General features: G+C 49.6%; 2 protein-coding genes across 3 annotated transcripts; both read right to left on the minus strand.

Annotated features, from left to right (window-relative positions):
* Nucleotides 1–3,040: 3,040 nt before the first annotated feature.
* On the minus strand, nucleotides 3,041–7,053 carry LOC113876414 (phospholipase A2 inhibitor and Ly6/PLAUR domain-containing protein-like). The gene is made up of 5 exons (XM_027515600.1): nucleotides 6,984–7,053; nucleotides 5,567–5,683; nucleotides 4,019–4,171; nucleotides 3,486–3,629; nucleotides 3,041–3,293 (listed from the first exon to the last, which is right to left on the minus strand). Exons 1-5 carry the CDS (start codon nucleotides 7,051–7,053, stop codon nucleotides 3,175–3,177), a joined length of 603 nt encoding a protein of 200 aa, XP_027371401.1. The 3' UTR covers nucleotides 3,041–3,174.
* Nucleotides 7,054–22,207: 15,154 nt separating this feature from the next.
* Nucleotides 22,208–26,330, minus strand: LOC113875742 (phospholipase A2 inhibitor and Ly6/PLAUR domain-containing protein-like). 2 transcript variants are annotated; one of them, XM_027514433.1, is made up of 5 exons: nucleotides 26,153–26,328; nucleotides 24,744–24,859; nucleotides 23,186–23,338; nucleotides 22,653–22,796; nucleotides 22,208–22,460 (listed from the first exon to the last, which is right to left on the minus strand). In XM_027514433.1, the coding sequence occupies exons 3-5, from the start codon at nucleotides 23,259–23,261 to the stop codon at nucleotides 22,342–22,344; spliced, it is 339 nt and encodes a 112-aa protein (XP_027370234.1). In that variant the 5' UTR covers nucleotides 23,262–23,338; nucleotides 24,744–24,859; nucleotides 26,153–26,328; the 3' UTR covers nucleotides 22,208–22,341. The 2 variants fall into 2 exon arrangements, with proteins under 2 accessions (XP_027370234.1, XP_027370235.1); XM_027514434.1 differs by having other exon boundaries at nucleotides 22,214–22,457; nucleotides 26,153–26,330.
* Nucleotides 26,331–26,364: the final 34 nt, after the last annotated feature.

Raw genomic sequence — 26,364 nt, forward strand, 5'->3', positions numbered from 1 at the left:
CCTTTGTATATGGGCCCAACAAAATTATGCATAAATGTTAGCCGACAAACTTGGGCTCTCGCCCTGCCTCTAAAAGAGGACTTTCGGACACTGCTTGGATTATTTACTGCCCTTTCTTTGTCTGTGAACCATGTTTATACTACTGAAACTTTAGGGAAAGAGTTAAGGAAAGAACAAAGAATACTATGCAAAGGGTTTACTAATAAGAACTTTAAATATATTCCTGTTCATTGGGACAAATGTCAGGCCACTCAGGAAAATTAATGTTTATGGCTAATCATACAATTGTCGATTGGGGACCCCATGGTATGTGGTTATCTAACTGCTCAGATGATATTAATAGAACTGTGTATGATTATGTTACTCAAACGGCATGGAAAGTTACTAATACTACAATGGAGCATTACCATGACAGAGGACTTCTTGGATGGTTTGATAGTGGAAAGGTCCCCCCTCATCCTCAAATCGTTCTTGATAAACAGATTGGGCCTAAGCAGTGGGACATCTGGAAACTTGCTGCAAACACCGAGGAACTTGGGACTTGGACTGGACATTTCACAGGGACTAGTCATAGCTGTAGCCATTGTTTCTTTCAGTATAATCAATCATATTTTATACAAGCCTATGTTCCACTTCCTTTTGTTGTAGCTATAGGAAATTTACAATTCAATAAGACTTTATGTTCTGTAACTTGCATAAATTGTAAATTATATACTTGTCTTAACTTCTCTATTTCCTTGAGAAATGGCTCCCTTTTGATTCTTCAATCTCGACATAATCTGTGGTTACCAATAGATTTATTGGTATTTCAGTGGCCCTGAGAAGAGGGTCCCATGGCTGGACTTGTTTCCTGGTTACTTAATAAATTGCTCCGATGATCTAAACGATTCATTGGATGGCTCATTTCTGGCATTTGGGGATTAATAGCTATTTGTACCACTGCTGCTGTCACTGGTGTTGTTTTACAAACCTCAATTCAAACACATAATTTTATTCAAAATTGGACAAGAGATGCTCATACTATGCAGGCCACTCAGGCTCAGATAGATGAGGATATTCAAGATGAAATACAGGAACTAAAAACAGTCATCAGATGGGTTGGAGATCAATTAATAGATGTACAAAAACAGGTGATGCTAAAATGTGATTGGAATTCTACTCAATTTTGTGTTACTCCTGTTCATTTCAATAATAATGCCTACAACTAGGAACAAATCAAATTTCATTTACAAAACATACATGATAATGTCTCTCTGCAAGTACAATAATTACAAAAAATATATTTGAAACCTTTTGTAATAATCTGCCCTCTTCCACCAATTTGGAAACTTTAGCTGAACAACTAGCTGATCAATTATCTGGGCTAGACCCATGCAGATGGCTTCAAAGCATTACTCACAGCATTGGGTCTAAAACTGTAATTTTGGTGATTCTCATAACAATTACATTTGTCATCTACCGCTGCCGAGATTCATGCCAAGATTGTTAAAACTAAACAAACTCTAATGGTCAGAACTCTTTTTACAAATATTATAAATAAATAAGGGGGAAATGTCAGGGAATGTTTAACAGGTGGATTCCTACCTGCTGTTTCTCCAAGTCGTTTGTTCCTTTTTAAGCGGAACAGCTGCTCCCAGGAACTGAGGTCATCATGTGAGACAGGCTTGAATCTCCTTTAGTAAACATTCTCTTTACAACAAAACCGCTTAGTCTCCATCTCCTTTCTTGAGATATGGATTGTCTCCTGACCTTGTGACCATTATTAATCCCCTGTTCCCTTGGTGACAGTTGCTGTACATTTGGTTTTCTGATCTTTATCATTGTCGAAAGAAACTTCCTGTACCACAGCCTTTATATACTCACAGAGAAATGATTAAAGCGCCTTTGCTCCATCAGCACTTGGGTCCCCATGTCTTTCTTTCTCTCTCTCTCTCTCTCTCCTCGGCTGATTCCTTGGAGCGCAGAGACCCTTAAGGCTCACTCTCCTGCCAGGGCTTCTAAGACTCTCTCCACTGTTCCTTCATCCCCCCTCGAGAGGGCGCCCGGTGCCTTCGTGAGAGACACAAGTGCTGTGTCAAGGATTTTATTGGTTTTCTTTGTAAACCAGGGAGTATCAGCCTCCTTCTCTCTTTAACTTTTTTATCATTGTCTCCGGACTGCCAGGTCCCAGTCCATTAAAGGCCCCGACACTAATACAACTTTGTTGTTTTAAACCACTGAGTTTAGGGATTTGTTTGTTACTGTAGCATAATCCAGACTATCCTGATAGATGCCAAAGTCTAGCATCTGCCAAACATGGAAACTGAGTAAGTAGTAGCTACTAGGATGGTAAGTATTGGCCAGACACATTGTGCGCAGAACCCACAGTGTCTTAAAGGTGCTAGTGCAGTGTGCTCAGCCACTCAGTGGGGTCTGACTCTTTCTGACTCCATAGACTGTAGGGTGTCAGACTACTCTGTCTGTGGGATTCTCCAGGCAAAAATAATGGAGTGGGTTGCCAGGCCCTTCTCCAGAGGACTTACAGAACCAGGCATTGAACCCACGTCTCCCACATTCGCAGGCAGATTCTCTCCCATCTGAGCCACCAGGGAGGCCCCTGAAAGGAGCTAGGCACTGAAATAAGTCCTTTCTGCGTTTTCTTTCATTTGACTCTTAAGACAGCCCTTTGAAGTTATAGCTATTAAATCCACATTTTACGAACATGAACTCGGGGGCAAAAACAGGTTAACTAGGAGAGGTGATCATGGACTCTGGAGTCTGACCCTCCCAGCTCTTTGACCGAAGGCAAGTGACACCACAATCCGTGCCTCAGTGTGTTCCTCTGTGAAATGGGGGCAATATTTTCAGCGTCACTGAGCTGTGATTATGAAATGAGGTACCGCATGGAAAACACTTAGCATAGGGACCAGGCAGAAAGTAATCCTTTAAAAAAGCTAGCATCTTCCCTTTCTTTCTTCCAAAGAGAGGGTTCCCAAGGGTTCAGACCCCTGCTTTTTGCATCCCATCTCCCCAAAACATAGCACATCACAGACTCAGGATTGATCTGTTAACTTGTTTAGTTTATAGACACGTGGGAACCGTAGGAATTTCTAGAACCGTAGCTGAGAAGGAATGGAGGCCAAACACTACATGGGCCTCAGTTCTTCACTCAGCCTTGCCAGAAGCCTGGGGGCTTCAAAGACAGCTGGTCTTCTTGATGGTGAACAAACGAGCACCTGAGGGCACCAGGGTCCCGGGCTTGCTGTGGCAGGCGGTCTTGGTACCACAGCCCTGGACGGCAAATTTGTCACCTGCTGGAGGGGATTTTAGACTAGATTCAGGATCCCCAGCCTCCCTCCTCCTAGACCAGGGTCATATGCCCCAGCCACCTTCTCCCCCAGATCTTTGGAGCCACTGTCTCCCTTAGAATCTGGAAGCATGAAGCTCCAGTTCTGGGCCTGTCTGGAACCCCTGTGCCCTCCTTCCGAATTCCAGGTGTCCCTTACCAGGCCGCATGAGGCCAGACATGGCGACACAGTGGGTTTCCTCGCCAACACACAGTGCTTCCGCAGTCGCAGTGCATGTTTCCGTAAAGGCAGTGATGCAGGAAGGACACCGAAGGCCATTCTCTGTATGGTTTCTCACGAATGCTGAAGAGGAGGGTGGAGGGTAAGGTAATCGGAGACGTGAGTCCCTTTCCCAACCTCCCAACCACTCAGGGGACAGCAGTTGGTAACGGACACTGTATTTTCAGAAAACAATCTTTATTTGGCTACGTTGGATCTTAATTGCGGCCTGTGGAATCGAGTTCCCTGACCAGGGATCCAACCCCTGCATAGGGAGCATGGAGGCTTAGTCAGTGGACCACCAGGGAAGTCCCTGGACGCTGCAGTTTACAGGAGAAGAACCCGAGGCTCAGCGCAAGGAAGACGCTTGCCCCGGTGACAGCGCAGGTCAGTGGCAGGTACTCACAGCTGGCTCTGGCGGGGGAGGGGTGGGCAGGGAGGGACTCCAGCCGTGGGGCTCAGCTGGGGCTTACCGGGCAGGGGGTCCTGGTTGCAGCCATCCTTCTGGCAGCAGCGCCTCTTGGAGCCCATGTAGTTCTCATGGTTCACAGTGAAGCCGAAGAGTCCTGACTCACAGTTGCTGGATTTCGAACAGCCCTTGTAGCTGGTCACTGCCAAGGAGGCCTCTGCAGGTTGGCCGTGGGCAGGAGGCTCAGTGGCCCCTGGTCTGGACCCTTGCCCTGGGGTGTCTCCCCCACCTTAGAGTTGCCCCAGCCCACTGCTGTCTAGAGAGGTTTCTTCCAGCTCCCCAAATTCAGATCTCTTTTCTGCCTGGGGCATTGTGTGAATGGTTCATTAGGTATGCAACCCATCCTCCCCCAGCCCCTAGACTCTCCAGGGTGGCCCTTTCAGCCCCAGGGCCACCCCACTGCCATCCTGCAGGGGTCACATCTGCAGTGGTCTTTTCCAGACCACCTGTGACTACCCCCATGCCTGTGTGAATGGTCTCTTCCAGTCTTCAGCCTTCCCCTGACCCCTGGAATTCCTTCCACCAGATGCTGGGATGGGGCTGCCATCCCCACCTGCTGAAACACCCATTTCCTTCTCCATCTAAGGTAGACGCTTCCAGATTTCCCAGGGTCACTCCCCAGACTTCCTAGCTATGATCTCTTGCTGCTCTCCTTGGCTACTCTCAGGTCTTCGTAAAGTGGTCTCTTCCAGTCTCCCTGGCCTTCCCCTTCCTGACCATAGACGGGGTGGGCTCCTCCAAGCCTAGGGTTTCTGCTCTTTACCCGCCGTGCTTGGGTGTGTGGGTGCTCAGTTGTGCCTGATTCTTTGCAACTTCATGGACTGCGCCCAGGGACCATCTGTCCTTGTACGTCTCTCTCTCTATGACAATATTGGGACTTCCCAGGTGGTGCAGTGGTAAAGAACCCCCCTGCCAATGTAGGAGATGCGAGAGACATGGGTTCCATCCCTGGGTGGGGAAGATCCCCTGGAGGAGGAAATGGCAAGCCTCTCCAGTATTCTTGCCTGGAAAATCCCAAGGACAGAGGAGCCTGGCGGGTTACACTCCATGGGGTCGCAAAGACTCAGACACAACTGAGCTCGCACCCAACTCAACCAGCCCCAGTAGCACCCGCTTTCTCTTGTCAGGAACAGTTTCTTGCAGCCCGCATCTCTGGGAGACCCCTCACAGCCCCAGAGAATCAACCTGATCACATTCTTTGCAACTCACCCAAGTCTCTTTTACACCCATCCCTTCACCTTTTACATATTAGACTTCCCCCTTCTCTGGATTTCACTCTTCCCCCATGTCCTTTGCTTTCCTAATTACTTCTTTGGTAAGAAAGTCTGTATCTGCACTTCCCCATCCTCTTTGGAGTCTCATCTTCAGAAATCCTTGGCAACAGTGGTTTCTGTCATTCCACCGGATTCTCTGTCCACCACCCACCTCGAGATTGCCTTTCCCTTTCCTGATAATCATCACTCAAAGGTCCCTCCCAGCCCATGGCGGTATCTGCCACCGTGAAGGCAGCCCCCAACCCCCCAGCATGTGATAGCAGCCCCTGCCCTCTTACTTCTGTTGGTCTCAGTCACGACAACTATGCAGGAGTCCTCATCCGGGGCGCAAGTCTGCAGTTTTCCTCTGCAATTGGGACCGTCACCGACACACACCTCACAGCTCAGTGGGTACCCTGCAATTACAGAGCGGGGCTCTAGTGAAAGGTGCCGTAGTCTGTGGGCCATGACTCCCGAACCCAGACGGGGATGGGGTGGAGGGGTCTGAAGGAAGAAGGACCTGTGTCTCCCTGGTTTTCATGGTCGGACACTGGCCACTGAACTGGGATGTGTCTGAAGCTCTGCAGGGATGCCATGGTGCTGGCACCAAAGCTGCTCTCTGGCGCAGGGCAGAAAGCAACTCCCCTCATGGAGCAAGTTTATCTAATTACAAGGCTGGAGACTTTGGATGCTAGACCCTCTGATACAGCTTGGGGACCTTGAGTGGTCCTGCTGAAGCTTTCCATGGATCTTAAAAAGTTTTTTTATAGTTATAATTTTCTTTTTTCTATTGTTGGCTCTGCTGGGTGCCTGCTTCCTGTTGGTTTTTCTCTAGCTGTAGTGAGTAGACGCTACTGCCTCGTTGCAGTTTGGGGTTTCTCGTTTGTGCTGGTTTCTCCGGTTGCAGAGCACAGGCTCTAGAGCATGAGCTCAGTAGTTGTGCTGAAGGGTCTTAATTGCCCCAGTGCACGTGGAAGCTTCCTGGACCAGGGATCGCACCTATGTCCCCCGCGTTGGCAGGGAGATTGTGCCCTGAACCAGTGGGCAAGTCCTTCATGGACTTTTGTGAACCTCCGGGTGCAGCTGGTTCTTGGAAGTGGGATCACCTTCCTTGTGGGGACCAGGCTGTCTACGTCTGGTGGGCAGTGAGCGCTCAGGCAGGGGTACCTGAGAGGAGATCTGCATCCCAGGTCAAGAAGAAAGATCGAGGATTACGGGGATAAGGGCTTGGACTCCTTGGTGCTGAGAGAGGAGGCAACTGGGGGCCCAGACACAAGGCATCTGGGTCCTGGGGAAAGTGGAGCTGCCTGAACTCCTACAGCTAAGGGAGGAGGATACCAGGGACCTGAACTGCTTAGAGTCCTGGGAGAAAGGAAATCTCTCGACCTCGCCTCATTTATTTTCATACTAGTGAAAAATACTAATCATACTTTCATGTGATTTTCTAGAATTCAGGTGTCTTATTTTGAGACACTGCCTGGGATACAGGGAGCAGAGGCCATCCAAACCCCTCCTGTCTCCAAGATTTAAACCCACACGTTTTTTATCTCTTCCTCCCTTGGGGACCCAGGCTTTCTCTCCTTTACCCTTTGCCTTCTCCATGAATTTCAATTCCATCACACCACCTCTTTTGCTTCTCCCTTGAGGACCTGGCAGAATGTTCTCTCATACTCCTTGTTTTGAGGGTCCCAGGATTCCAGAGCCCTAGTCACTTACCCAGACCCAGGAGGGTGCAGAGCAGCGTGATGGCCAGCAAGAAGGTCTCGGGTTTCAAGGAAGGCTTCATGATGGCTAGATGAGTGACCCTGCAGGCCTGGGTCCCCAGGTGTTCTTATAGGAAGCTGAGAAGGGGCGGGTCTGGACCTCCCTTACCCCTAGGCTAAGAAAGGATGATGTAAGACCTGGGGTAGGTCTCTGCAGCTCTGAGTGGGGGAGACGGAACCAGAATCCAAAAGGAGTAGTGGCATCTTGTGCCCAGCCCCTCCTCCATGCAGCCCCAGGCATCTGAGCTTCCTAAACTCTCTTCCATCAGGTCCCACTGCCCTGGGCCTCATCCCCTTTTTTTCTAAGGTGAAGCCCAAGATCAGAATCAGGTCATTTTGTTTTCTGTAGAGTAGAGCAGCTGTTAGGACGCAGGTACGCTCCCCCTTCTCTCCTTCCCCAAGGAGGTGCCCAGTGTGGGTGAGGCTACCTGTGAGTACCCAGCAAATCCAGGCTTGTTTTGCCGGGCATGCTTGGCTCATACTCCTTTTTCTGTGTTTGGTCTGTCTCCATCTCCGACCCCACCCCACGATTCACTTGGGTCTCTCGGAGACTGAACAGAGGGGTGCTTGTTCAGGGCATGGGGATGGTAGGGGACAGATGCCCAGAGTTCACATTGGAAAAGGAAGGCTGGGTGTGTATCTGGTTCGGGCACATACTTTGTGTGTTTTATTGAGGTCCTTTACATACTCTCTTGGAGAAGGCAATGGCAAGCCACTCCAGTACTCTTGCCTAGAAAATCGCATGGATGGAGGAGCCTGGTGGGCTACAGTCCATGGGGTCGCCAAGAGTCGGTCGCGACTGAGCGACTTCACTTTCACTTTTCACTTTCACGCAATGGAGAAGGAAATGGCAACCCACTCCAGGGTTCTTGCCTGGAGAATCCCAGGGACGGCAGAGCCTGGTGGGCTGCTGTCTATGGGGTCGCACAGAGTCGGACACGACTGAAGCGACTTAGCAGCACATACTCTCTCTGCCTCAGGCCTGATCTTCAGGGATCAGAGATTTTGTCGTGTGTGTGTGTTAGTGTGTGTATCTGTGTGTGTCTGTGTGTTGGGCGTGGGAAGGGTAGCCAGCCAGCCAGTCATGGAGGGGATCCTGTTGCGGTAGGCTCCCGGCTTCCTGAAAAAATCCCTTCAAGATTACTGGTCTCTTGCTTTCCAGGCTTCAGTTGAGGCACTGAGGATGGTGAATTTCTGCTGGGGACCAATCCTGCAGGCCAAGCCAGTTGTTAGGAGAGCCTGGTGTGAAAGTGACCGGGAGGAGGGGCGAGAGAGTGGTTGCCTAGAGCGAGGCGGGAAAAGCTCGTTGCTAGGGAACTCGGCGCCTCTGGCCACTCTCCGGAGAGACGCACTAGGCATGCGCAGTCGGGACTTAACTGTCGGCTCGCCGAGGTTTGAAAGGCCCGAGCCTCGTGCGCTTGCGCAGTAAAGGCCGCCCGGGGCGCACCCCCTGTGAGTCCCCCAGACTCAGCCCGTCGTGCACCTTTGGGTCAGCCGAAGCCCACACGACGTTGACATGCCGGAGATCCGCCTCCGCCATGTGGTGTCCTGCAGTAGCCAGGACTCGGTGAGGGACTGGCGTGGGGGAGGGTGGAAGAAGTAAAGGAATTCGTCAGCGGGCTCTACAACTTTTGGTCTCAAAGGTGTTGGAGGATAATCCATATGCGGGGTGCCAAGAAAGAGCTTTATTGGTGTTATTATGAATTGCAGTTTGGGAGACACAGATTCCGGTAAACGGAGTGTTGGCAGAGGGAATCAGGAGTTTATAAGAGGACAGAGGTAGCAGGATGTTACAGTCGTGTGGAGAGAATTCTAATTGACTGTGATACACGGAAAGAAATACTTGGCTTTAAAGAAGAAGCAGTCCTGAGTTACCAGAGGGTAAGGGTCTGATAAGTACCTTGAGTTTCTGGCACAAATTCTGGATGCCTGTGTGAATACAATATGTGGTCAAAAGGTCAGATTCCACTGCAGCTGTGACCCGCTTGGTCAGAATTCCTCAGTGGCCCCCTGGTCAATCTTAGAGCACACTTTTAGCAATGCGGACTTCATTTTGGTTTTCCTTTCACAAAGGGGACTTTGTGGAATTCTAAGGAGGGTCATGGGAGAATTTCTGGGAGGCCATAGGTTATTCTGGAGAGATGTGAGATAGAGGAATTTGCTTTGAGAAAAGGAGGATGTTTTGCTTCCTGGGAAGGAGCAGAGGTGAATTTCCAGGGGAGAATGTTGGAGGGGACTCCAGGTAGAGTGTGGGGGGATTTATTATTTTAACACTAGAAGGTTTTTGAATTGGGTTATAGCCAGATAGGAGAAGGCAGTGGCAACCCACTCCAGTGTTCTTGCCTTGAGAATCCCAAGGATGGGGGAGCCTGATGGGCTGCCGTCTATGGAGTCACACAGAGTCGGGCACGACTGAAGGGCCTTAGCAGCAGCAACAGCATAGCCAGATAACAACGTTGGGAAAGTTTCAGGTGAACAGCAGAGGGACTCATACATATACATGTATCCATTCTTCCCCACACCCCAGAGTTTGGGGGGATTATAAGGAAACTGAAACCTGGGTGATGTCAGAGGGCTTGAGAAAACTCTCAGACTAATCTGAGAGCTGGGGAACCCTAACGTTCCCTTTTCTACTCTTCTCTCCAGACCTACTGTGCAGAAAACCTTCTCAAGGGAGACACTTACCGTAAATGGCAGGCAGCCTCTAAGACCATCTCTGTCGTGCTCCAGGTGATTCTGCCAGCCGCCCCACCATCTTTTTCTTTTTCTCCTCTCTGGGTGGCATGAGGGATCTTAGTTCTCTGACCAGGAACGGAACTGGAGCCCCCTGCCCTGGAAGCTCAGAGTCTTAACTACTGGACCCCCAGAGAAGTCTCCCTCCCTCCATCTCCTTAATAGAAATCTGTAGGTCCAGTGTCCAGACTCTACTCTGGAGTTAACTGGCAGTGAGCTGAGGCACTGTCTCTTTGGTCCCCACCACCTCACCTGACAATGAGCAGTGTGGTCCCTGTGCCCTTAGCAGAGGAGATGGGTGATGCAAGGACTAGGCCAGGAATGAATCCGTGTGGTCCAGGCAGGTTGCTGCTCTTTTCAGAGCCTTATCATCCTCAGTTGGAAGAGAGTAAACCATTGCCACACATTCTGCTTCTCAAGGCCCTGGGCTTAGGACTGGAAGGTGTCTCATATCATCTAAGGCAATCAACCGCATTTTAAAGATGGGGAAACTGAGGCCTGGGAAGGGCCGAAGTGAAGTGGCCAGTCTTAGTGACCATTGTGGAATGCAGAGTGCTTTGGTACGAGCTTGGTGAAGTTGGAGGGAGCAAAGGGAAAAGGGGAGCTTGACCCAGGATGGTGACAGACTTCCCAACAGGCTCTTCCCATCAGGCATGAGGAACTGGTGGGAGAAGCGAGCTAGCGTGTTCCCAGGGGCTGCCTGGGGGTCACCCTGCATGATCTGGCTCTCCAGGGAGTCAGGCGGTGGTAGAGCTGTTATCACCCCTCATCCATGGCGGTGCTGAGAGCTGAACCCAGTGTGGGTGCTCTAGCCACCTTTTTCTTGTTTCTTTGTGTCCGAATGTTGAATTCTTTTCTTTTTTAAATTTATTCATATTTGGCTATGTTGGGTCTTAGTTACAGCATGTGGGATCTAGTTAGCTGGCCAGGGTTGGGAACCTGGGCGCCCTGCATCGGGAGCATGGAGTTGTAGCTCCTGGATCTCCTGAAAAGTCTCTGTCTTTTTTTTTTTTTTCTTAATTTTTGGCCACACCACATGATACTCTGGGGTGTTAGTTCCTCCGTCACAGATTGAACCCCAGCCCCCAGCCCCGTTGAAGGCACGGATTCTTAAGCACTGAATCACCCGGGAAGTCCTCCACTTCTTGATTTTGGCCACATTCATCCCTCCAATGTAAGGGTATTTGGGAGGGATGCTGGGGGCAAGGCCTACCGGATTGTGTTAAATATATTATTGTCTGTCTTACCCAGTGGTTCTGAAAATGTTTTGGTTCATAGACCTTTTTGCAAATTAGAGAGTAGATGAGAATTCTCCTCGAAGGAATTATACACAAAGCCACAAGGTTTTGTGAATGATTTTTGGACTTTACATATCTCATAGTTCCCTAAGGTAGTACAGTCAGAATAATGAGAGCTAACAGTTTATTCAGAGTTACTACTGTTTGGGAATACCCTGGTGGGCCAGTGCTTAGGATTGCACTCCATGCCACAAGGCCCAGGTTCAATGCCCAACTTGGGAAAATGCCCCCCACCCCAGAATAAAAAACACTGCCAGTTACCATTCTAAATGCCTCATATGGGTTAGTTCATTGAATCCTTAGAAAAATCCCATCACCTCCAATGTATTATTATCCCCTTGTATGATGAAGAAGTTAGGCCCAGAGAGATTATACAATTTGCCTAGAGCCAGTATTTTCAACTGAGAGAGAGATGCAGGTGGCTGACAAGTTAGTCTCAGGTGGAATTCAAGTCCCCATCTCTCCCTCTTACTCTCCCTGTGACCTCAGGCAAATGGTTTCATTTCTCAGAAGCTGTTTTCTCATCTGTCCATGGAAGATAATGTGATGGGAGCCCAGGGTTACCGTGAAAATCTGGTGACGTAATGTTTTCAGAAGTGCCGTGTCACCACGCAGGTGTTTGTGTAAAGCGGGGGATTCACATGTGTATTCCTGGATGATCTTGCTGAGCTCATTTATGATGAGGAGCATCCCGTTTAATTCTGCACTGCTGTTGCAGTGGGAGCAAGAAGAGACAGGAAGTGGGGAGTGAGAGAGCAGAGGAGCCAGCCGAGGCTCATGTGGTCCATAACTCAAAAAAGCACAAAAGGGAGGCTTTACACTGAAAAGGAAGTCCTCATCACAGGCCACCTGCCTCAGTCCCCTCCTGCCCCATCGCCCCCATTCCTGCTGCCCAGGTCTTCCTTCCTAGGCAGTCATTGTGAGCAGCTTCTGAGGTGGTTCCCCAGGTCCCTCTGTCCACATACAGGCATATATATTCACCCAAACCCCCTTTTTTAAAGTACAAAATATGTACATGTACCCTTGCTTTTTCCAAGAAACCATATCTTAGAGGTCCACTGTCATGGCATCAAGTTCTCCTTATTCTTTTGAATGGTGCATAAGATTGCCTTTCATGGATGTGGAACCTTGTTTTAAAATTTTAATTCAATTTTTAAATTTTTTGGCCACAGTGGGCAGCATGCAGGATCTTAGTTCCCCAAGCAGGGATCGAACCTGTGCCTCCAGCACTGGAAGCTCAGAGTCTTAACCACTGGATCACCAGGAAAGTCCCTTTAATTTTTATTTTATGTTGAAGTAGAGTTGATTACAATGTTGTGTTAATTTCAAATGTACAGCAAAGTCTTTCAGCTATGCATATACATGTATCTATGCTTTGTCCAAGTTATTTCCCACTCAGGTTCTCACAGAGTACTGAGTAGAGTTCCCTGTGTTGTACAGTAGGTTCTTGTTGGTTATCTGTTTTAAATATAACTCTGTGTTCATGTCGATCCTAAGCTCTTATCTGTCCCTCCTCCGCCTCTACATTTGCCCTGATAACCATGAATTCATTCTCTTGAGTCTGTGTGTCTGTTTCTGTTTTGTAGATAAGGTTTTTTGAGTATTTTTTTTTAGATTTCGCATAGAGACAATATCATATGATATTTATCTTGGAACAGTTTTTTTTTTAACAAGATGTCTCAGTGTTTGCAGACCTTCCATGTCTCATTTATGCCACTGTCGTGAATCCTGTCTTCCTGAGACAGGTGCACTCAGACCTGGGCCCCAGATGAGTCAGCGTGCGCTTAAGCCTTTCTCCTAACGACTGATAGGTACTGAATACTCTCTTCTTTCTTCTTGAGATAAAATTCATGTAACGTAAGTTCATTATGTTAACCATTGAAAGTGTGTAATTCAGGGGATTTGGTATATTTACAGCGTGCAGCATTCATTGCAGCGACTAATCCAGAACATTTTCATCACCCCCGCCCCCCAAAAAACCCCAGAACCATTAAGTGGTCATTCCCTATTACCATCTTCCCACAGTTTCCCTTAGCAACTGCTGATGTACGTTTTTAAAAAAGCAAAAAACGTGAAATTCAGTTGTTAATTTTTTATTTTTTACTCAAACGAATTTCTTGAATTAATCTGAATTTAGCTTTGCTGCTGTATATTTAAATCAACATTTGATATTAACCTTTTTAATATTTAAATCATAATATTTACATCCTATATGTAAAAAACTATATGCTTAGTTTAGTCTAAACTTCTTTTTCTGATTTTTTTAAAAGCTTGAGGTAGGGTTGATTTACAGTGTTGTGGTACTTTCAGGTGTATAGCAGTGATTCATTTATTTATACATGTGTGTGTATATATATTGTTTTTCTAATTCTCTCCCCTTATACGTTATTACAAAATATTGAGTGTCATTCTTTGTGCTATACAGCAGGTCCTTTTGGTTATTTACTTTATACTAGTGTGTATATGTCAGAGAAGGCAGTGGTACCCCACTCCAGTACTCTTGCCTGGAAAATCCCAAGGACAGAGGAGCCTGGTAGGCTGCAGTCCATGGGGTCGCGAAGAGTCAGACACGACTGAGCGACTTCACTCTCATTTTTCACTTTCATGCATTGGAGAAGGAAATGGCAACCCACTCCAGTGTTCTTGCCTGGAGAATCCCATGAATGGAGGGGCCTGGCAGGCTACAGTCCCTGGGGTCACAAAGCGCGGGACCTGACTGAGTGACTGATACTTACCTTTTCACTGTTCCACTGTAGGGAATCATGCACTGTATGTCCATTCATATGGACATTTGGGTTGTTACCATATTTTTTAATCAGAAATTTTTTGTTTGTCATAAGAAAGACAAGACAAGGGAGCATCAGTGTGTGTTAAAAGTAGAAGTAGTTGTATGTGAAATCAGAATTAGTCATTAAAATACAAAGGGATATGTTCTACTGGATGGAGGGTCCCATGCTTTTAATGTGGGCGAGGCAGACGTGTTGAGTCGTGTTTTTTTTTTTTTTTGGACGTGCCATGTGGCAGTGGGATCTTAGTCCCCTGACCAGGGATTGAACCCAGGCCCCCTGCGGTGGAAGCTGGGAGTCCTGACCCCTGGACCGCCAGGGAAGTGCCAAGATGTTGAGGTTTTACCACAGGGATTGAAATTGTGGAGTTGGAGAGCACTCTTGGCTTGTAGTCTGGCAGTTGGTCTGAATTTCTCTGCCAGTCATTACCTGTGTGTGACACTTGAGCCATTATTTTCCTGTCTGCATCTCGGTTCCCCATCTGTAAAGCATATCCTACATAGGGTGATCGTCCCCAATTTACAGACGAAGAAACTGAGGCTCCAGAAGCTGAGCCGACAAGGTGCTATAGCTAGTGTGCAGCGGAGCTGGGCCCAAGCTCAGGAATCAGTAGTGAACAAAACCAAACCAGGCCCCGACCCTCAGGGAGCATCCACAGAGTCCTGTGTGATTGCAGGCAGGGGTGACAGATAGGCAATTTGTCATAGCGCCATCAAGGAGAGCTTGTGGTGCCAGGTTAGAAGCCCATCCAGCAGAGTCTGGTGGAGCCAGGAACACGGGGTCTAACATATTGTGTGTACGTTAGCGGTCTGTTCCACCTTATTGCTGAGAAGTTTCACTGGAAGCGGAGATCTCAACGTGTTCATCCATTCTCTTGTTGACGGGCCTCTGGACTGTTGCCACATTTTGGTGGCTGTTTTTGTCCACACCTCGTGGCTTTCAGAATCTTAGTTCTCCAGGCAGGGATTGAACCCAGACCCCATCAGTGAAAGTGAAAAGCCCTCACCACTAGACCGCCAGGGAACTCCCCACCACTTTTTGACTATTATGAACACAGCTGTTGTGAACCTTCTTGTATAAGCCTCTGTACAGAGATCTCTTGGGGTAACTATCTAAGAGAGTCAAATTGCAGGATCTTCAGTCCTTAGATCCAGGACCTGCCTGTTGGCTCAGTCGTAAAGAATCTGTCTGCAATGCAGGAGACACAGGAGAGGCAGGTTTGATCCCTGGGTTGAGAAGATGCCCTGGAGGAGGGCATGGCAACCCACTCAAGTATTCTTGCCTAGAGAGCCGCATGGACAGAGGAACTTGGTGGGCTACAGTCCATAGGGTCACAAACAGCTGGACACCACTGAACTGACTTAGCATGCAGGCAGATTTGTTTTACCTATTAGAAATGGACTGGTTTCCAAAGTGGTTGTTCCACGTCACGTTTCCTTCAGCAGTATGTGAGCTTCACACCTTCACTGATGCTTGACATCGCCAGTCTTCATTTATTCATTTCGCTGGGCCAGGTCTTAAGTTGCAGCTGCACATGGCAGCAGGGTCTAGTTCACTGACCAGGGATCGGACCAGGGCCCCCTACACTGGAAGTGCGGAGTCCTAGCCACTGGACCCCCACGGAAGACCCACGAGTCTTTTAAGTGACGTGCGTTGAATTTTAAACAGTGCTTGTTCCACCTTACAAAGGACATTCTAACCAATGAGGTTTTCCTTGAACACATATTCTTATTCTAAAGGTCCTAGGGAATTCCCTGGCGGTGCAGTGGTTAGGACACCACTCTCTCATTGCCAGGGGCCCAGATTGAATCAGCCCCCGGCTGGGGAACTAAAATCCCACAAGCTGTGCAGTGTGACCAAAAAGATTGATAATAATCATAAAATAAAGGTCCTATCAGTTGTAAAAGGTAAACTGCGGCACGTTATAGTTTGAAGAGTTCATGTAAGCAGACAATTCAAATCAGACAGCCAAAACTGAAAAATGATTAGAGGTGCTTTGTGGGTAGGCTAGGACAGAGGATTTTAGGAGAAAACATGGAAGCAGAGCAATTATGTAATTGGCTTGAGCGTGAACTTTTTAAATTAATCATTTTTATTGGGCTACAGTTCCTTTCCAATGTTGTGTTAGTCTCCACTGTGCAGCAAAGTGAATCAGCTGCACGTGCACACAGATCCCCTCTCTCATGGATTTCCTCCCCATTGAGGTCAGCACAGAGCCCTGAGTGCAGCGCCCCGCGCTGTACAGAAGGATCTCATCAGCCGTCTCTGCCGGACAGGGTATCAGGAGGATACTCATGTCAGTCCCAATGTCCCAGTCCACCCCACCTCCCTGGAGCTTAATCGATTTTCTTATTTGGGAAAATCGAGGGGCTTGGCTGTTCACGATTAGTTGATTTCATTTTCTTAGATTGGAGTTCCAACTCTGGCTTAAATTTTGATTGGTTTACTGCAGCTACCTAAGGCGTTAGAGTCACCCAGTCTAATGGCCTCCTTGATTAAAATTTTACATAAAATCAACCATCTTGGGGCAATTAAAAAAAAAAAAATTCTTGGCAAACAGATTCAGATCAAAATTCCACCTTTTAATTATGAGAAGAGTCAATACATTTTTCGCTAAAACTGTATCTAATCTGGTATGTGGATCTTTATTATTCACATCTTATCTACCTAGAAAAGTGGGATGGTCAGCTCAGGACTTTATGTTTGCAGAGGCTAGAAAGGCTTATGTCAGTAGTCTGCCATTCCCTTGAGTTTTCTTTTAATTATTTTTCATTTCAGTTCAGTTCAGTCACTCAGTCGTGACCCCATGAAGTGCAGCACACCAGGCCTCCCTGTCGATCACCAACTCCCGGAGTTCACTCAGACTCACGTCCATCGAGTCAGTAGTGCCATCTCATCCTCTGTCGTCCCCTTTTTCTCCTGCCCCCAATCCCTCACAGCATCAGAGTCTTTTCCCATGAGTCAGCTCTTCTCATGAGGTGGCCAAAGTACGGGATTTCAGCTTTAGCATCATTCCCTCCAATTACTACAATTTATTTATCAGTTTTGCTGCACCAGGTCTTCACTGCTGCGCGTGCGCTTTCTCTGTGTCAGCGAGTGGAGTTTACTCTCGTTGTGGTGTGCGGGCTTCTCATACAAAGGCTTTGCTTACTGCGGAGCACAGGCTTTGGTGCCTGGAGTCTGTAGTTGTGCTCGGGCTCAGTTGCCCTGAGGCATGTGGGATCTTCCCAGACCGGGGGTGGAAACTGAGAGCCCCGCACTGGCAGGTGGGTTCTTACCCACTTATTTGTATATTGTGTGTTTCATAATATCAGTTTCTTGTTCAGTACCTTAGTCGTGGCTGGCTCTTTGCGACCCCATGGAGGGCAGCAAGACAGGCTTCCCTGTCCTTCACCGGCTCCTGGAGTTTGCTCAGACTCATGTCCATTGAGTCAGTGAGTCCATTATGCCATCTGAACTCTCACCCTCCGCTGCCCTGTTCGCGTTTTGCCGTCACTCTTTCCCAGCATCAGTGAAAGTGGAAGTCACTCAGTTGTGTATGACGCTTTCCAAGCCCATTGACTGTTTGTGGAATTCTCCAGGCAAGAATACTGGAATGGGCAGCCATTCCCTTCTGCAGGGGATTTTCCCACCCCAGGGATCAAACCCAGGTCTCCCGCATTGCAGGTGGATACTTTATCATCAGACCACCAAGGAAGCCTTCCTTACATCAGGGTCTTTTCCAATGAGTCACCTCTTTACATCAGGTGGCCACAGTATTGGGGCTTCAGCATCAGTCCTTCCAATGAATATTCAGGGTTGATTTACTTTAGGATTGACTAGAATGATCTCCTTGCAGTCCAAGGGACTCTCAAGAGTCTTCCCCAGCACCACAGTTTGAAAGCATCAGCTCCTTGGTGCTCAGCCTTCTTTATGGTCAAAACCTCACGTCTGTACATGACTACTGGAAAAACCATAGCTTTCACTATATGGACCTTTGTCAGCAAAGTGATGTCTCTGCTTTTGAATACGATGTGTAGGTGTGTCATAGCTTTTCTTCCAAGGAGCAAGCGTCTTTTAATTTCATGGCTGCAGTCACCGTCCCCGCAATTTTGAAGTCCAAGAAAATACAGTCTGTCACTCTTTCCAGTTTTCCCCCATCAATATATGCAATCTTTGTGTGTCTGAGTCTGCAGTTTGTGGTTTCTACCGACCCTTAAACATGGCAGCCTATTTCCTGATGCCCAATGGTATGTGTGTGTGTGTGTGTGTGTGTGTGTGTTAATTCCACTTTGGGTAATATATTGGTGGAAATTATTTGAGGGCCTGGTTTGAAGTACATTCCTCCAAAGACGATGTGCCCTGGCACCAAGTGATACTACATTTCTGGCACCACTTAGAGTTTTCAACTTGGGTCTTTCCGCACTGACAACTAGTTAGGATTTTTGCTCCAAATCGTTGACAGTAGAGATCATGGATGAGAATACTGCAGTGGGTTGCTGTTCCCTTCTCCAGGGGGTCTTCCAGACCTAGGGATCAAATCCAGGTCTCCTGCATTGCAGGTAGAGCCCTGAGGGAAGCCATTATTGGCTAGGAGTCTGCAGAGAGGCAGAAAGAAGTTTTCATGTTTTGTCTCTTGTCCCTGCAGAGCTAAGGCCGCCCACGGACTCCCCCCACAAGGTACATTTCTCCTTCATTTACCCACAGTAGGGGAGCTCCGCTCTCTGCACTCCTGAGAGTTCAGGGGCAGCCCCTGAGAGGCCTGTTTTCCCGAGTGGGCGCTCATGCTTTGTTTCCAGTCCTCTCCTGCTCCCGCCACATTGTCGTTCAGTCGCTAAGTCCTGTCCGCCTCTTTGAGACCCCATGGATTGGAGTGCGCCATGCTTCCCTCTTCTTCACTATATCCCAGAGACTGGTCAAATTCATGTCTGTTGAGTCGGTGATTCCATCCAACCATCTCATCCTCTGTCTCCCCCTTCTCCTCCTGCCCTCAACCTTTCCCAGCATCAGGAGCTTTCCCATTGAGTCAGCTCTTCACATCCAATGGCCAAAGTATTCCCACCACCTAGAGCCCTTTGAAAATCAAGCTCTGTGCCACTTGGAATCACTGACAAGGCAGACACCAACATCAGTGCCACCCATTGTATCAGTCAGGGTCCCAGCAGGAGGCTGAAACCACAGCAGTTAGTTTACCAGAGAATTAATATTAAGAATTAGTAAGGAGGTGGCTCAGTCAGTAAAGAATCTGCCTTCAATGTAGGGGACACAAGTTGGATTCCTGGTGTGGGAAGATCTCCTGGAGGAGGAAAGGGCAGCCGAGTCCAGTATTCTTGCATGGAGAACTCCATGGACTGAGGAGCCTGGCGGGCTACATTCCATGGGGTCGCAAAGAGTCAGACACGACTTCGTGACTAAAGCACCACCATTGACTAAAGAGGCCAGAAGACGCAGGTAGAACACAGAAGCAAGTGCTGGGAGCAGCCACCACCCTCAGGGTTGGAGGAAGAAAAAGAAGAGGCTGCCATTACAGAAATGTGGGTGTTTTGAAGCCTGGAGGTGAACCCTTGGGGTTGAAACTCAGATCCTGAGGAGGGGGTGATCCCCAGCTGATTCTGGTCTTACCCTGAGAACGTGCGGTGAGGCTAGTTCTGCAGGTCCTGGGACATTGCAATCTGGATTCACCTGCGCGACCCCGCCCCCCCACCGCTGACCCCACTACCAAAGCGGCCTCAAGCACACCTTAGGTGCTGAATACGTGACCTGCATAATCCAGCCTCACTCCACCAGCCTCGCAGCAGCTGAGGCTCTCTCTCTCTGGCTCCCCCTGCTGGCGGAGCCTGTCGAGGGACAGCTGGAGATTAGAGTTGTGCCAGCATCCCACAGCATCCAGGGCACGCAGCGCTGGCCGTCCTGGTGCAAGCTGGTCAAGATGCACGCGGACGCCAAGGTAGTGCTGGCGCTGCAGGTGCCCGTGTAGTGAGAGGTGGGCTGAGGGCCTGGGCTTCCGTGTGTGCCCAGGGCCCTAGGTGCCTGGCTCTGCCACGGGCTGAGGACTCAAAACCCAGTGAGAGGGAGAGGACACGGGGTCCAGACTCTAGCATGGGAAGTTTGGGCCTGAGAGATCGCAGAGTGAAGGCTTGGCTGTCAGAATCCTGGGTGCTTGAAGGGAATGAGGGCTCTGATTAGGGGCTGGAGTGGGTGACATCTGGTCACCAGGGTTCCTGGGTCTTGAAGGGAAATAGAGTTTTAGGAACGGGATTCCTTATTTCTCTGGGGACCACCATCAGACTATGGAACTCCTCAAGGGAGTTGAGGGTTTGGACTCCTGGAATGGGGCTATCTTGGTCTCTCAAGAGTAGAAAGTAGATCTAATAGGTGTCTAGTCCCCCTGCGGAGGAGGAGGTGGACGCCTAATTGCTGATGAAGGCGGTCTCCTTCACACTTGGGATACTGACATGAAGGAGGGGGGCTCTGGGTTCCCCAGGGAGCTGGAATCCTTGGGCTTCTGAGCCATAAAGGGTATACGATGTAGGTTTCTGGGGTTGGGGGATAGGCCTGTATCCAAAGAGGGCTTTAAGTCTTCTTTGGGGGAAGGACAGTTCTTTGAGTCTCAGACTCCTGGCTCCCCAGGAGGCTGTGGTCCTTGCTTCGTAATTCGTGGCTGGTGAAAGGTCTCCACGGAGAGGAGGGAATTGGGATCTGTGTGAGAGAACTGGGGACCCTTTGGTCCCTCTTGGGGAGTAGGAATTCCATCTGCAAGTTGGTAGCGAGGCATCTCTCTCTGGGAGCACCCAAACAGAAAAGACAGAAGACTCCCTTGCTGAGGGATCACTAGCTGACCTCAGGGTGAGTCTACGGGGCACCTGCAGGCTGGCAGGCCCTTGAAGGCAGAAATTCAAGCAAAGAAATTCAGTGTTGCCACTGGCAGAAGCAGAGGAGGTCCAAAAGCCTCATCAGCTTAGCTGAATTTCCTCCTTGTCTGGATAACGATAAATGTGTGTCCACTGAGGTAGGGAACCATGAAGCCCGGAGAATCAACGGGGTGCTTTGCCTGTGGTGTTTTTTGAAAGAGTGAATAAAAAAGTAGAAATTCTGTTGTGGGTCTGTCTTTGGGGTTTCAGGAGGTGGAAGATACTTGGGATTCTGTGAGCTAGAAGCCTATACTTCTGGGTCTGAGGGAGGAGGGATCCAGGGTGAGGAGTCCTGGGTCCCTGGAGAGGAGGGATGCTGGGGTTGTGTGCAGGATAGAAGTCCTGTTCACCCCAACCTCCGCAGGGACCTTTGGTGCACTTGGGTTCTGTGCCCCTGTCATCTGCCATGAGAAGGACGTTAACCAGGGAGTCACAATCCCAGAGGGCTCTGGAACCCACGGAGAAGAACTAGAGCCCCTTTCCCAAACTGAAGCCAAACCCACCAGCCCACAGCCAGAAACAGAGCCACCTCAATACCTACAAACCCTTAGGAAGAAGAATGTTTCTTTTTACAAGTCTCAGTTTGGGCATGGTTTGTTACACACATTAGTACAGCATGAACAGACTAATAGAACTTTGTTGTTTGAAACCACTGAGTTTAGGGACTTGTTTGTTCCTGTAGCATAATCCAGACTATCTTGATAGATGCCAAGGTCTGGCAGCTGCCAAACATGGCTACTGAGTAAGTAGTGGCTATTAGGGTCGTTAAGTATTTGGCCAGACACATTGTCTCCAGAGCCCACACTGTCTTAAAGGTGCTAGTGCAGTGTGCTCAGCCACTCAGTGGGGTCTGACTCTTTGTGACTCCATGGACTGGAGCCCGTCAGACTCCTCTGTCCGTGAGATTCTCCAGGCAAAAATAATGGAGTAGGTTGCCAGGCCCTTCTCCAGAGGATCTTATAGACCCAGGCATCGAACCTGTGTCTCCCACATTAGCAGGCAGAATCTTTCCTGTCTGAGCCACCAGGGAAGCCCCTGAAAGGTGCACTAAGTCCTTTCTTCGTTTTCTTTCATTTGACTCTTAAGACAGCCCTTTGAGGTTATAGGTATTATGTCCACATTTTACAAACGAGAACTCTGGGGCAAAAACAGGTTAGCTAGGAGAGGTGATCATGGACTCTGGAGTCTGACCCTCCCAGCTCTTTAACCGAAGGCAAGTGACACCACAGTCCATGCCTCAGTGTGTTCCTCTGTGAAATGGGGGCAATACTTTCAGCGTCACTGAGCTGTGATTATGAAATGAGGTACCGCATGGAAAACACTTAGCATGGGGACCAGGCAGGAAGTAACCCCTTAAGAAAAGGCAGCATCGTCCCTTTCTTTCTTCCAAAGAAAGTGTTCCCAAGGGTTCAGACCCCTGCTTTTTGCATCCCATATCCCCGAAACACAGCACATCACAAAGACAGGATTGTTCTGTTAACTTGTTTAGTTTATAGACACGTGGGAACCGTAGGAATTTCTAGAACCGTAGCTGAGAAGGAATGGAGGCCAAACACTACATGGGCCTCAGTTCTTCACTCAGCCTTGCCAGAAGCCTGGGGGCTTCAAAGACAGCTGGTCCTGTTGATGGTGAACAAACGAGCGCCTGAGGGCACCAGGGTCCCGGGCTTGCTGTGGCAGGCGGTCTTGGTACCACAGCCCTGGACGGCAAATTTGTCACCTGCTGGAGGGGATTTTAGACTAGAGTCAGGATCCCCAGCCTCCCTCCTCCTAGACCAGGGTCATATGCCCCAGCCACCTTCTCCCCCAGATCTTTGGAGCCACTCTCTCCCTTAGAATCTGGAAACACGAAGCTCCAGTTCTCGGCCTGTCTGGAACCCCTGTGCCCTCCTCCCGAATTCCAGGTGCCCCTTACCAGGCCACATGAGGCCAGACACAGCGACACAGTGGGTTTCCTCGCCAACGCAGAGTGCTTCCGCAGTTGCAGTGCATGTTTCCGTAAAGGCAGCGATGCAGGAAGGACACCGAAGGCCATTTTCTGTATGGTTTCTCACGAACGCTGAAGAGGAGGGTGGAGGGTAAGGTAATCGGAGACGTGAGTCCCTTTCCCAACCTCCCAACCACTCAGGGGACAGCAGTTGGTAACAGACACTGCATTTTCAGAAAACAATGTTTATTTGGCTGTGTTGGATCTTAATTGTGGCCTGTGGAATTGAGTTCCCTGACCAGGGATCCAACCCCTGCATAGGGAGCATGGAGGCTTAGTCAGTGGACCACCAGGGAAGTCCCTGGACACTGCAGTTTACAGGAGAAGAAACCGAGGCTCAGCGCAAGGAAGACGCTTGCCCCGGTGACAGTGCAGGTCAGTGACAGGTGCCCACAGCTGGCTCTGGCAGGGGCGGGGTGGGCAGGGAGGGACTCCAGCTGTGGGGCTCAGCTGGGGCTTACCGGGTAGGGGGTCCTGGTTGCAGCCATCCTTCTGGCAGCAGTGCCTCTTGGAGCCCATGTAGTTCTCAGGGTTCATGGTGAAGCCGAAGAATCCGGACTCACACTGGCTGGATTTCGCACATCCCTTGTAGCTGGTCACTGCCAAGGAGGCCTCTGCAGGATGGCCGTGGGCCAGGGGCTCAGTGGCCCCTGGTCTGGACCCTTGCCCTGGGGTGTCTCCCCCACCTTAGAGTTGCCCCAGCCCACTGCTGTCTAGAGAGGTCTCTTCCATCTCCCCAAATTGAAGCCCCTTTTGTGCCTGGGGCATCATCTGAATGGCTCATTACGTATGTAGCCTATCCTCCCCCTTCCTGGCTGTGCTGGAGTCTCCAGGGTGGCCCTTTCAGCCCCAGGCCCACCCCACTGCCATCCTGCAGAGGTCGCACCTGGAGTGGTCTTTTCCAGACCACCTGTGACTACCCCCATGCCTGTGTGAATGGTCTCTTCCAGTCTTCAGCCTTCCCCTGACCCCTGGAATTCCTTCCACCAGATGCTGGGATGGGGCTGCCATCCCCACCTGCTGTAACACCCATTTCCTTCTCCATCTAAGGCAGACGCTTCCAGATTTCCCAGGGTCACTCCCCAGACTTCCTAGCTATGATCTCTTGCTGCTCTTCTTGGCTACTCTCAGGTCTTCGTAAAGTGGTCTCTTCCAGTCTCCCTGGCCTTCCCCTTCCTGACCATAGACGGGGTGGGCTCCTCCAAGCCTAGGGTTTCTGCTCTTTACCCGCCGTGCTTGGGTGTGTGGGTGCTCAGTTGTGCCTGATTCTTTGCAACTTCATGGACTGCGCCCAGGGACCATCTGTCCTTGTACGTCTCTCTCTATGACAATATTGGGACTTCCCAGGTGGTGCAGTGGTAAAGAACCCCCCTGCCAATGTAGGAGATGCGAGAGACACGGGTTCCATCCCTGGGTGGGGAAGATCCCCTGGAGGAGGAAATGGCAAGCCTCTCCAGTATTCTTGCCTGGAAAATCCCAAGGACAGAGGAGCCTGGCGGGTTACACTCCATGGGGTCGCAAAGACTCAGACACAACTGAGCTCGCACCCAACTCAACCAGCCCCAGTAGCACCCGCTTTCTCTTGTCAGGAACAGTTTCTTGCAGCCCGCATCTCTGGGAGACCCCTCGCAGCCCCAGAGAATCAACCTGATCACATTCTTTGCAACTCACCCAAGTCTCTTTTACACCCATCCCTTCACCTTTTACATATTAGACTTCCCCCTTCTCTGGATTTCACTCTTCTCCCATGTCCTTTGCTTTCCTAATTACTTCTTTGGTAAGAAAGTCTGTATCTGCACCTCCCCATCCTCTCTTTGGAGTCTCATCTTCAGAAATCCTTGGCAACAGTGGTTTCTGTCATTCCACCGGATTCTCTGTCCACCACCCACCTCGAGATTGCCTTTCCCTCTTTCCTGACGTAATCATCACTCAAGGTCTCTCCCAGCGCCTGGCGGTACCTGCCACCGTGAAGGCACCCCCGACCTCCCCAGCATGTGATACCAGCCCCTGCCCTCTTACTTCTGTTGGTCTCAGTCACGACAACTATGCAGGAGTCCTCATCCGGGGCGAAGTCTGCAGTTTTCCTCTGCAACTGGGACCGTCACTGACACACACCTCACAGCTCAGTGGGTACCCTGCAGTTAGAGAGCGGGGCTCTAGTGAAAGGTGCCATAGTCTGTGGGCCATTACTCCCGAATCTAGACGGGGATGGGGTGGAGGGGTCTGAAGGAAGAAGGACTGCTGTCTCCCTGGTTTTCATGGGTGGGACACTGACCGCTGAACAGGGATCTGTCTGAAGCTCAGCAAGGGTGCCAAGGTGCTGTGAGCAAAGCTGCTTTCTGCGGCAGGACAGAAAGCAACTCCAATCAGGGAGCAAGTTTATCTAATTACAAGGCTGGGAACTTTCGATGCTAGACCCCATAATAAACCTTGAGGGATCCTGCTGAAAATACCATGGACTTTAAAAATATTTTTTATATTATTAATTTTCTTTTTTCTATTGTTGGCTCTGCTGGGTGCCTGCTTCCTGTTGGTTTTTCTCTAGCTGTAGTGAGTAGATGCTACTTCCTACTTGCGGTTTTGGGGTTTCTCATTTGTGCTGGTTTCTCCGGTTGCAGAGCACAGGCTCTAAAGCATGAGCTCAGTAGTTGTGCTGAAGGGTCTTAATTGCCCCAGTGCACGTGGAAGCTTCCTGGACCAGGGATTGCACCCATGTCCCCCGCTTTGGCAGGGAGATTGTGCACTGAACCCCTGTGGAAGTCCTTCATGGACTTTTGTGAGCCTTCAGGTGCAGCTGGTTCTCGGAAGTGGGATCACCTTCCTTGTGGAGACCAGGCTGTCTTAGTCTGGTAGGCAGTGGACGCTCAGGCAGGGGTACCTGAGAGGAGATCTGCATCCCAGGTCAAGAAGAAAGATCGAGGACTACAAGGATAAGGGCCTGGACTCCTTGGTGCTGAGAGAGGAGGCAACTGGGGGCCCAGACACAAGGCATCTGGGTCCTGGGGAAAGTGGAGCTGCCTGAACTCCTACAGCTAAGGAAGAGGACACCGGGGACCTGAACTGCTTAGAGTCCTGGGAGAAAGGAAATGTCTTGACCTCGCCTCATTTTTTTTCATACTAATTAAAAATACTAATCATACTCTCATGTGATTTTTCTAGAATTCAGGTGTCTTATTTTGAGACACTGCCTGGGATACAGGGACCAGAGCCCATCCAAACCCCTCTTTTCTCAGAGATTTAAACCCACATGTTTTTTAGCTCTTCCTCCCTTGGGGACCTAGGCTTTCTCTCCTTTACACTCTGCCTTCTCCATGAATTTCAACTCCCAAGACACCTCCTCTTTCCCTTTTCCCTTGAGGACCTGGCAGAATGTTCTCTCATACTCCTTGTATTAAGGGTCCCTGGAGTCCAGAGCCCTAGTCACTTACCCAGACCCAGGAGGGTGCAGAGCAGAGCAGAGGCCACCAGGAAGGTCTCAGGTTTCATGGAAGGCTTCATGGTGGATGGATAGTGACCCTGAAGGCCTGAGGTCCCCAGGTGTTCTTATAGGAAGCTGAGATGGGGCGGTCTGGACCTCCCTTACCCCTAGGCTAAGAAATGATGATGTAAGCCCTGGGGGTAGGTCTCTGCAGCTCTGAGT

Source organism: Bos indicus x Bos taurus, chromosome 18 (genome assembly GCF_003369695.1).
Source record: "Bos indicus x Bos taurus breed Angus x Brahman F1 hybrid chromosome 18, Bos_hybrid_MaternalHap_v2.0, whole genome shotgun sequence".
Classification (NCBI taxonomy): domain Eukaryota; kingdom Metazoa; phylum Chordata; class Mammalia; order Artiodactyla; family Bovidae; genus Bos; species Bos indicus x Bos taurus.

Bases quoted from the DNA above. Each gene is read 5' to 3' on its own strand.
- LOC113876414 (XM_027515600.1), bottom strand. From the start codon at position 7,053: ATGAAGCCTTCCTTGAAACCCGAGACCTTCTTGCTGGCCATCACGCTG. The intron at 5,684-6,983 runs GTAAGTGACTAG...CTGTAATTGCAG, and splicing joins CTGCACCCTCCTGGGTCTGG to GGTACCCACTGAGCTGTGAG. The intron at 4,172-5,566 runs GTAAGAGGGCAG...GCCAACCTGCAG, and splicing joins CGTGACTGAGACCAACAGAA to AGGCCTCCTTGGCAGTGACC.
- LOC113875742 (XM_027514433.1), bottom strand. From the start codon at position 23,261: ATGAACCCTGAGAACTACATGGGCTCCAAGAGGCACTGCTGCCAGAAG. The intron at 22,797-23,185 runs GTAAGCCCCAGC...CCTCCTCTTCAG, and splicing joins CAACCAGGACCCCCTACCCG to CGTTCGTGAGAAACCATACA. The intron at 22,461-22,652 runs GTAAGGGGCACC...AATCCCCTCCAG, and splicing joins GTCTGGCCTCATGTGGCCTG to CAGGTGACAAATTTGCCGTC.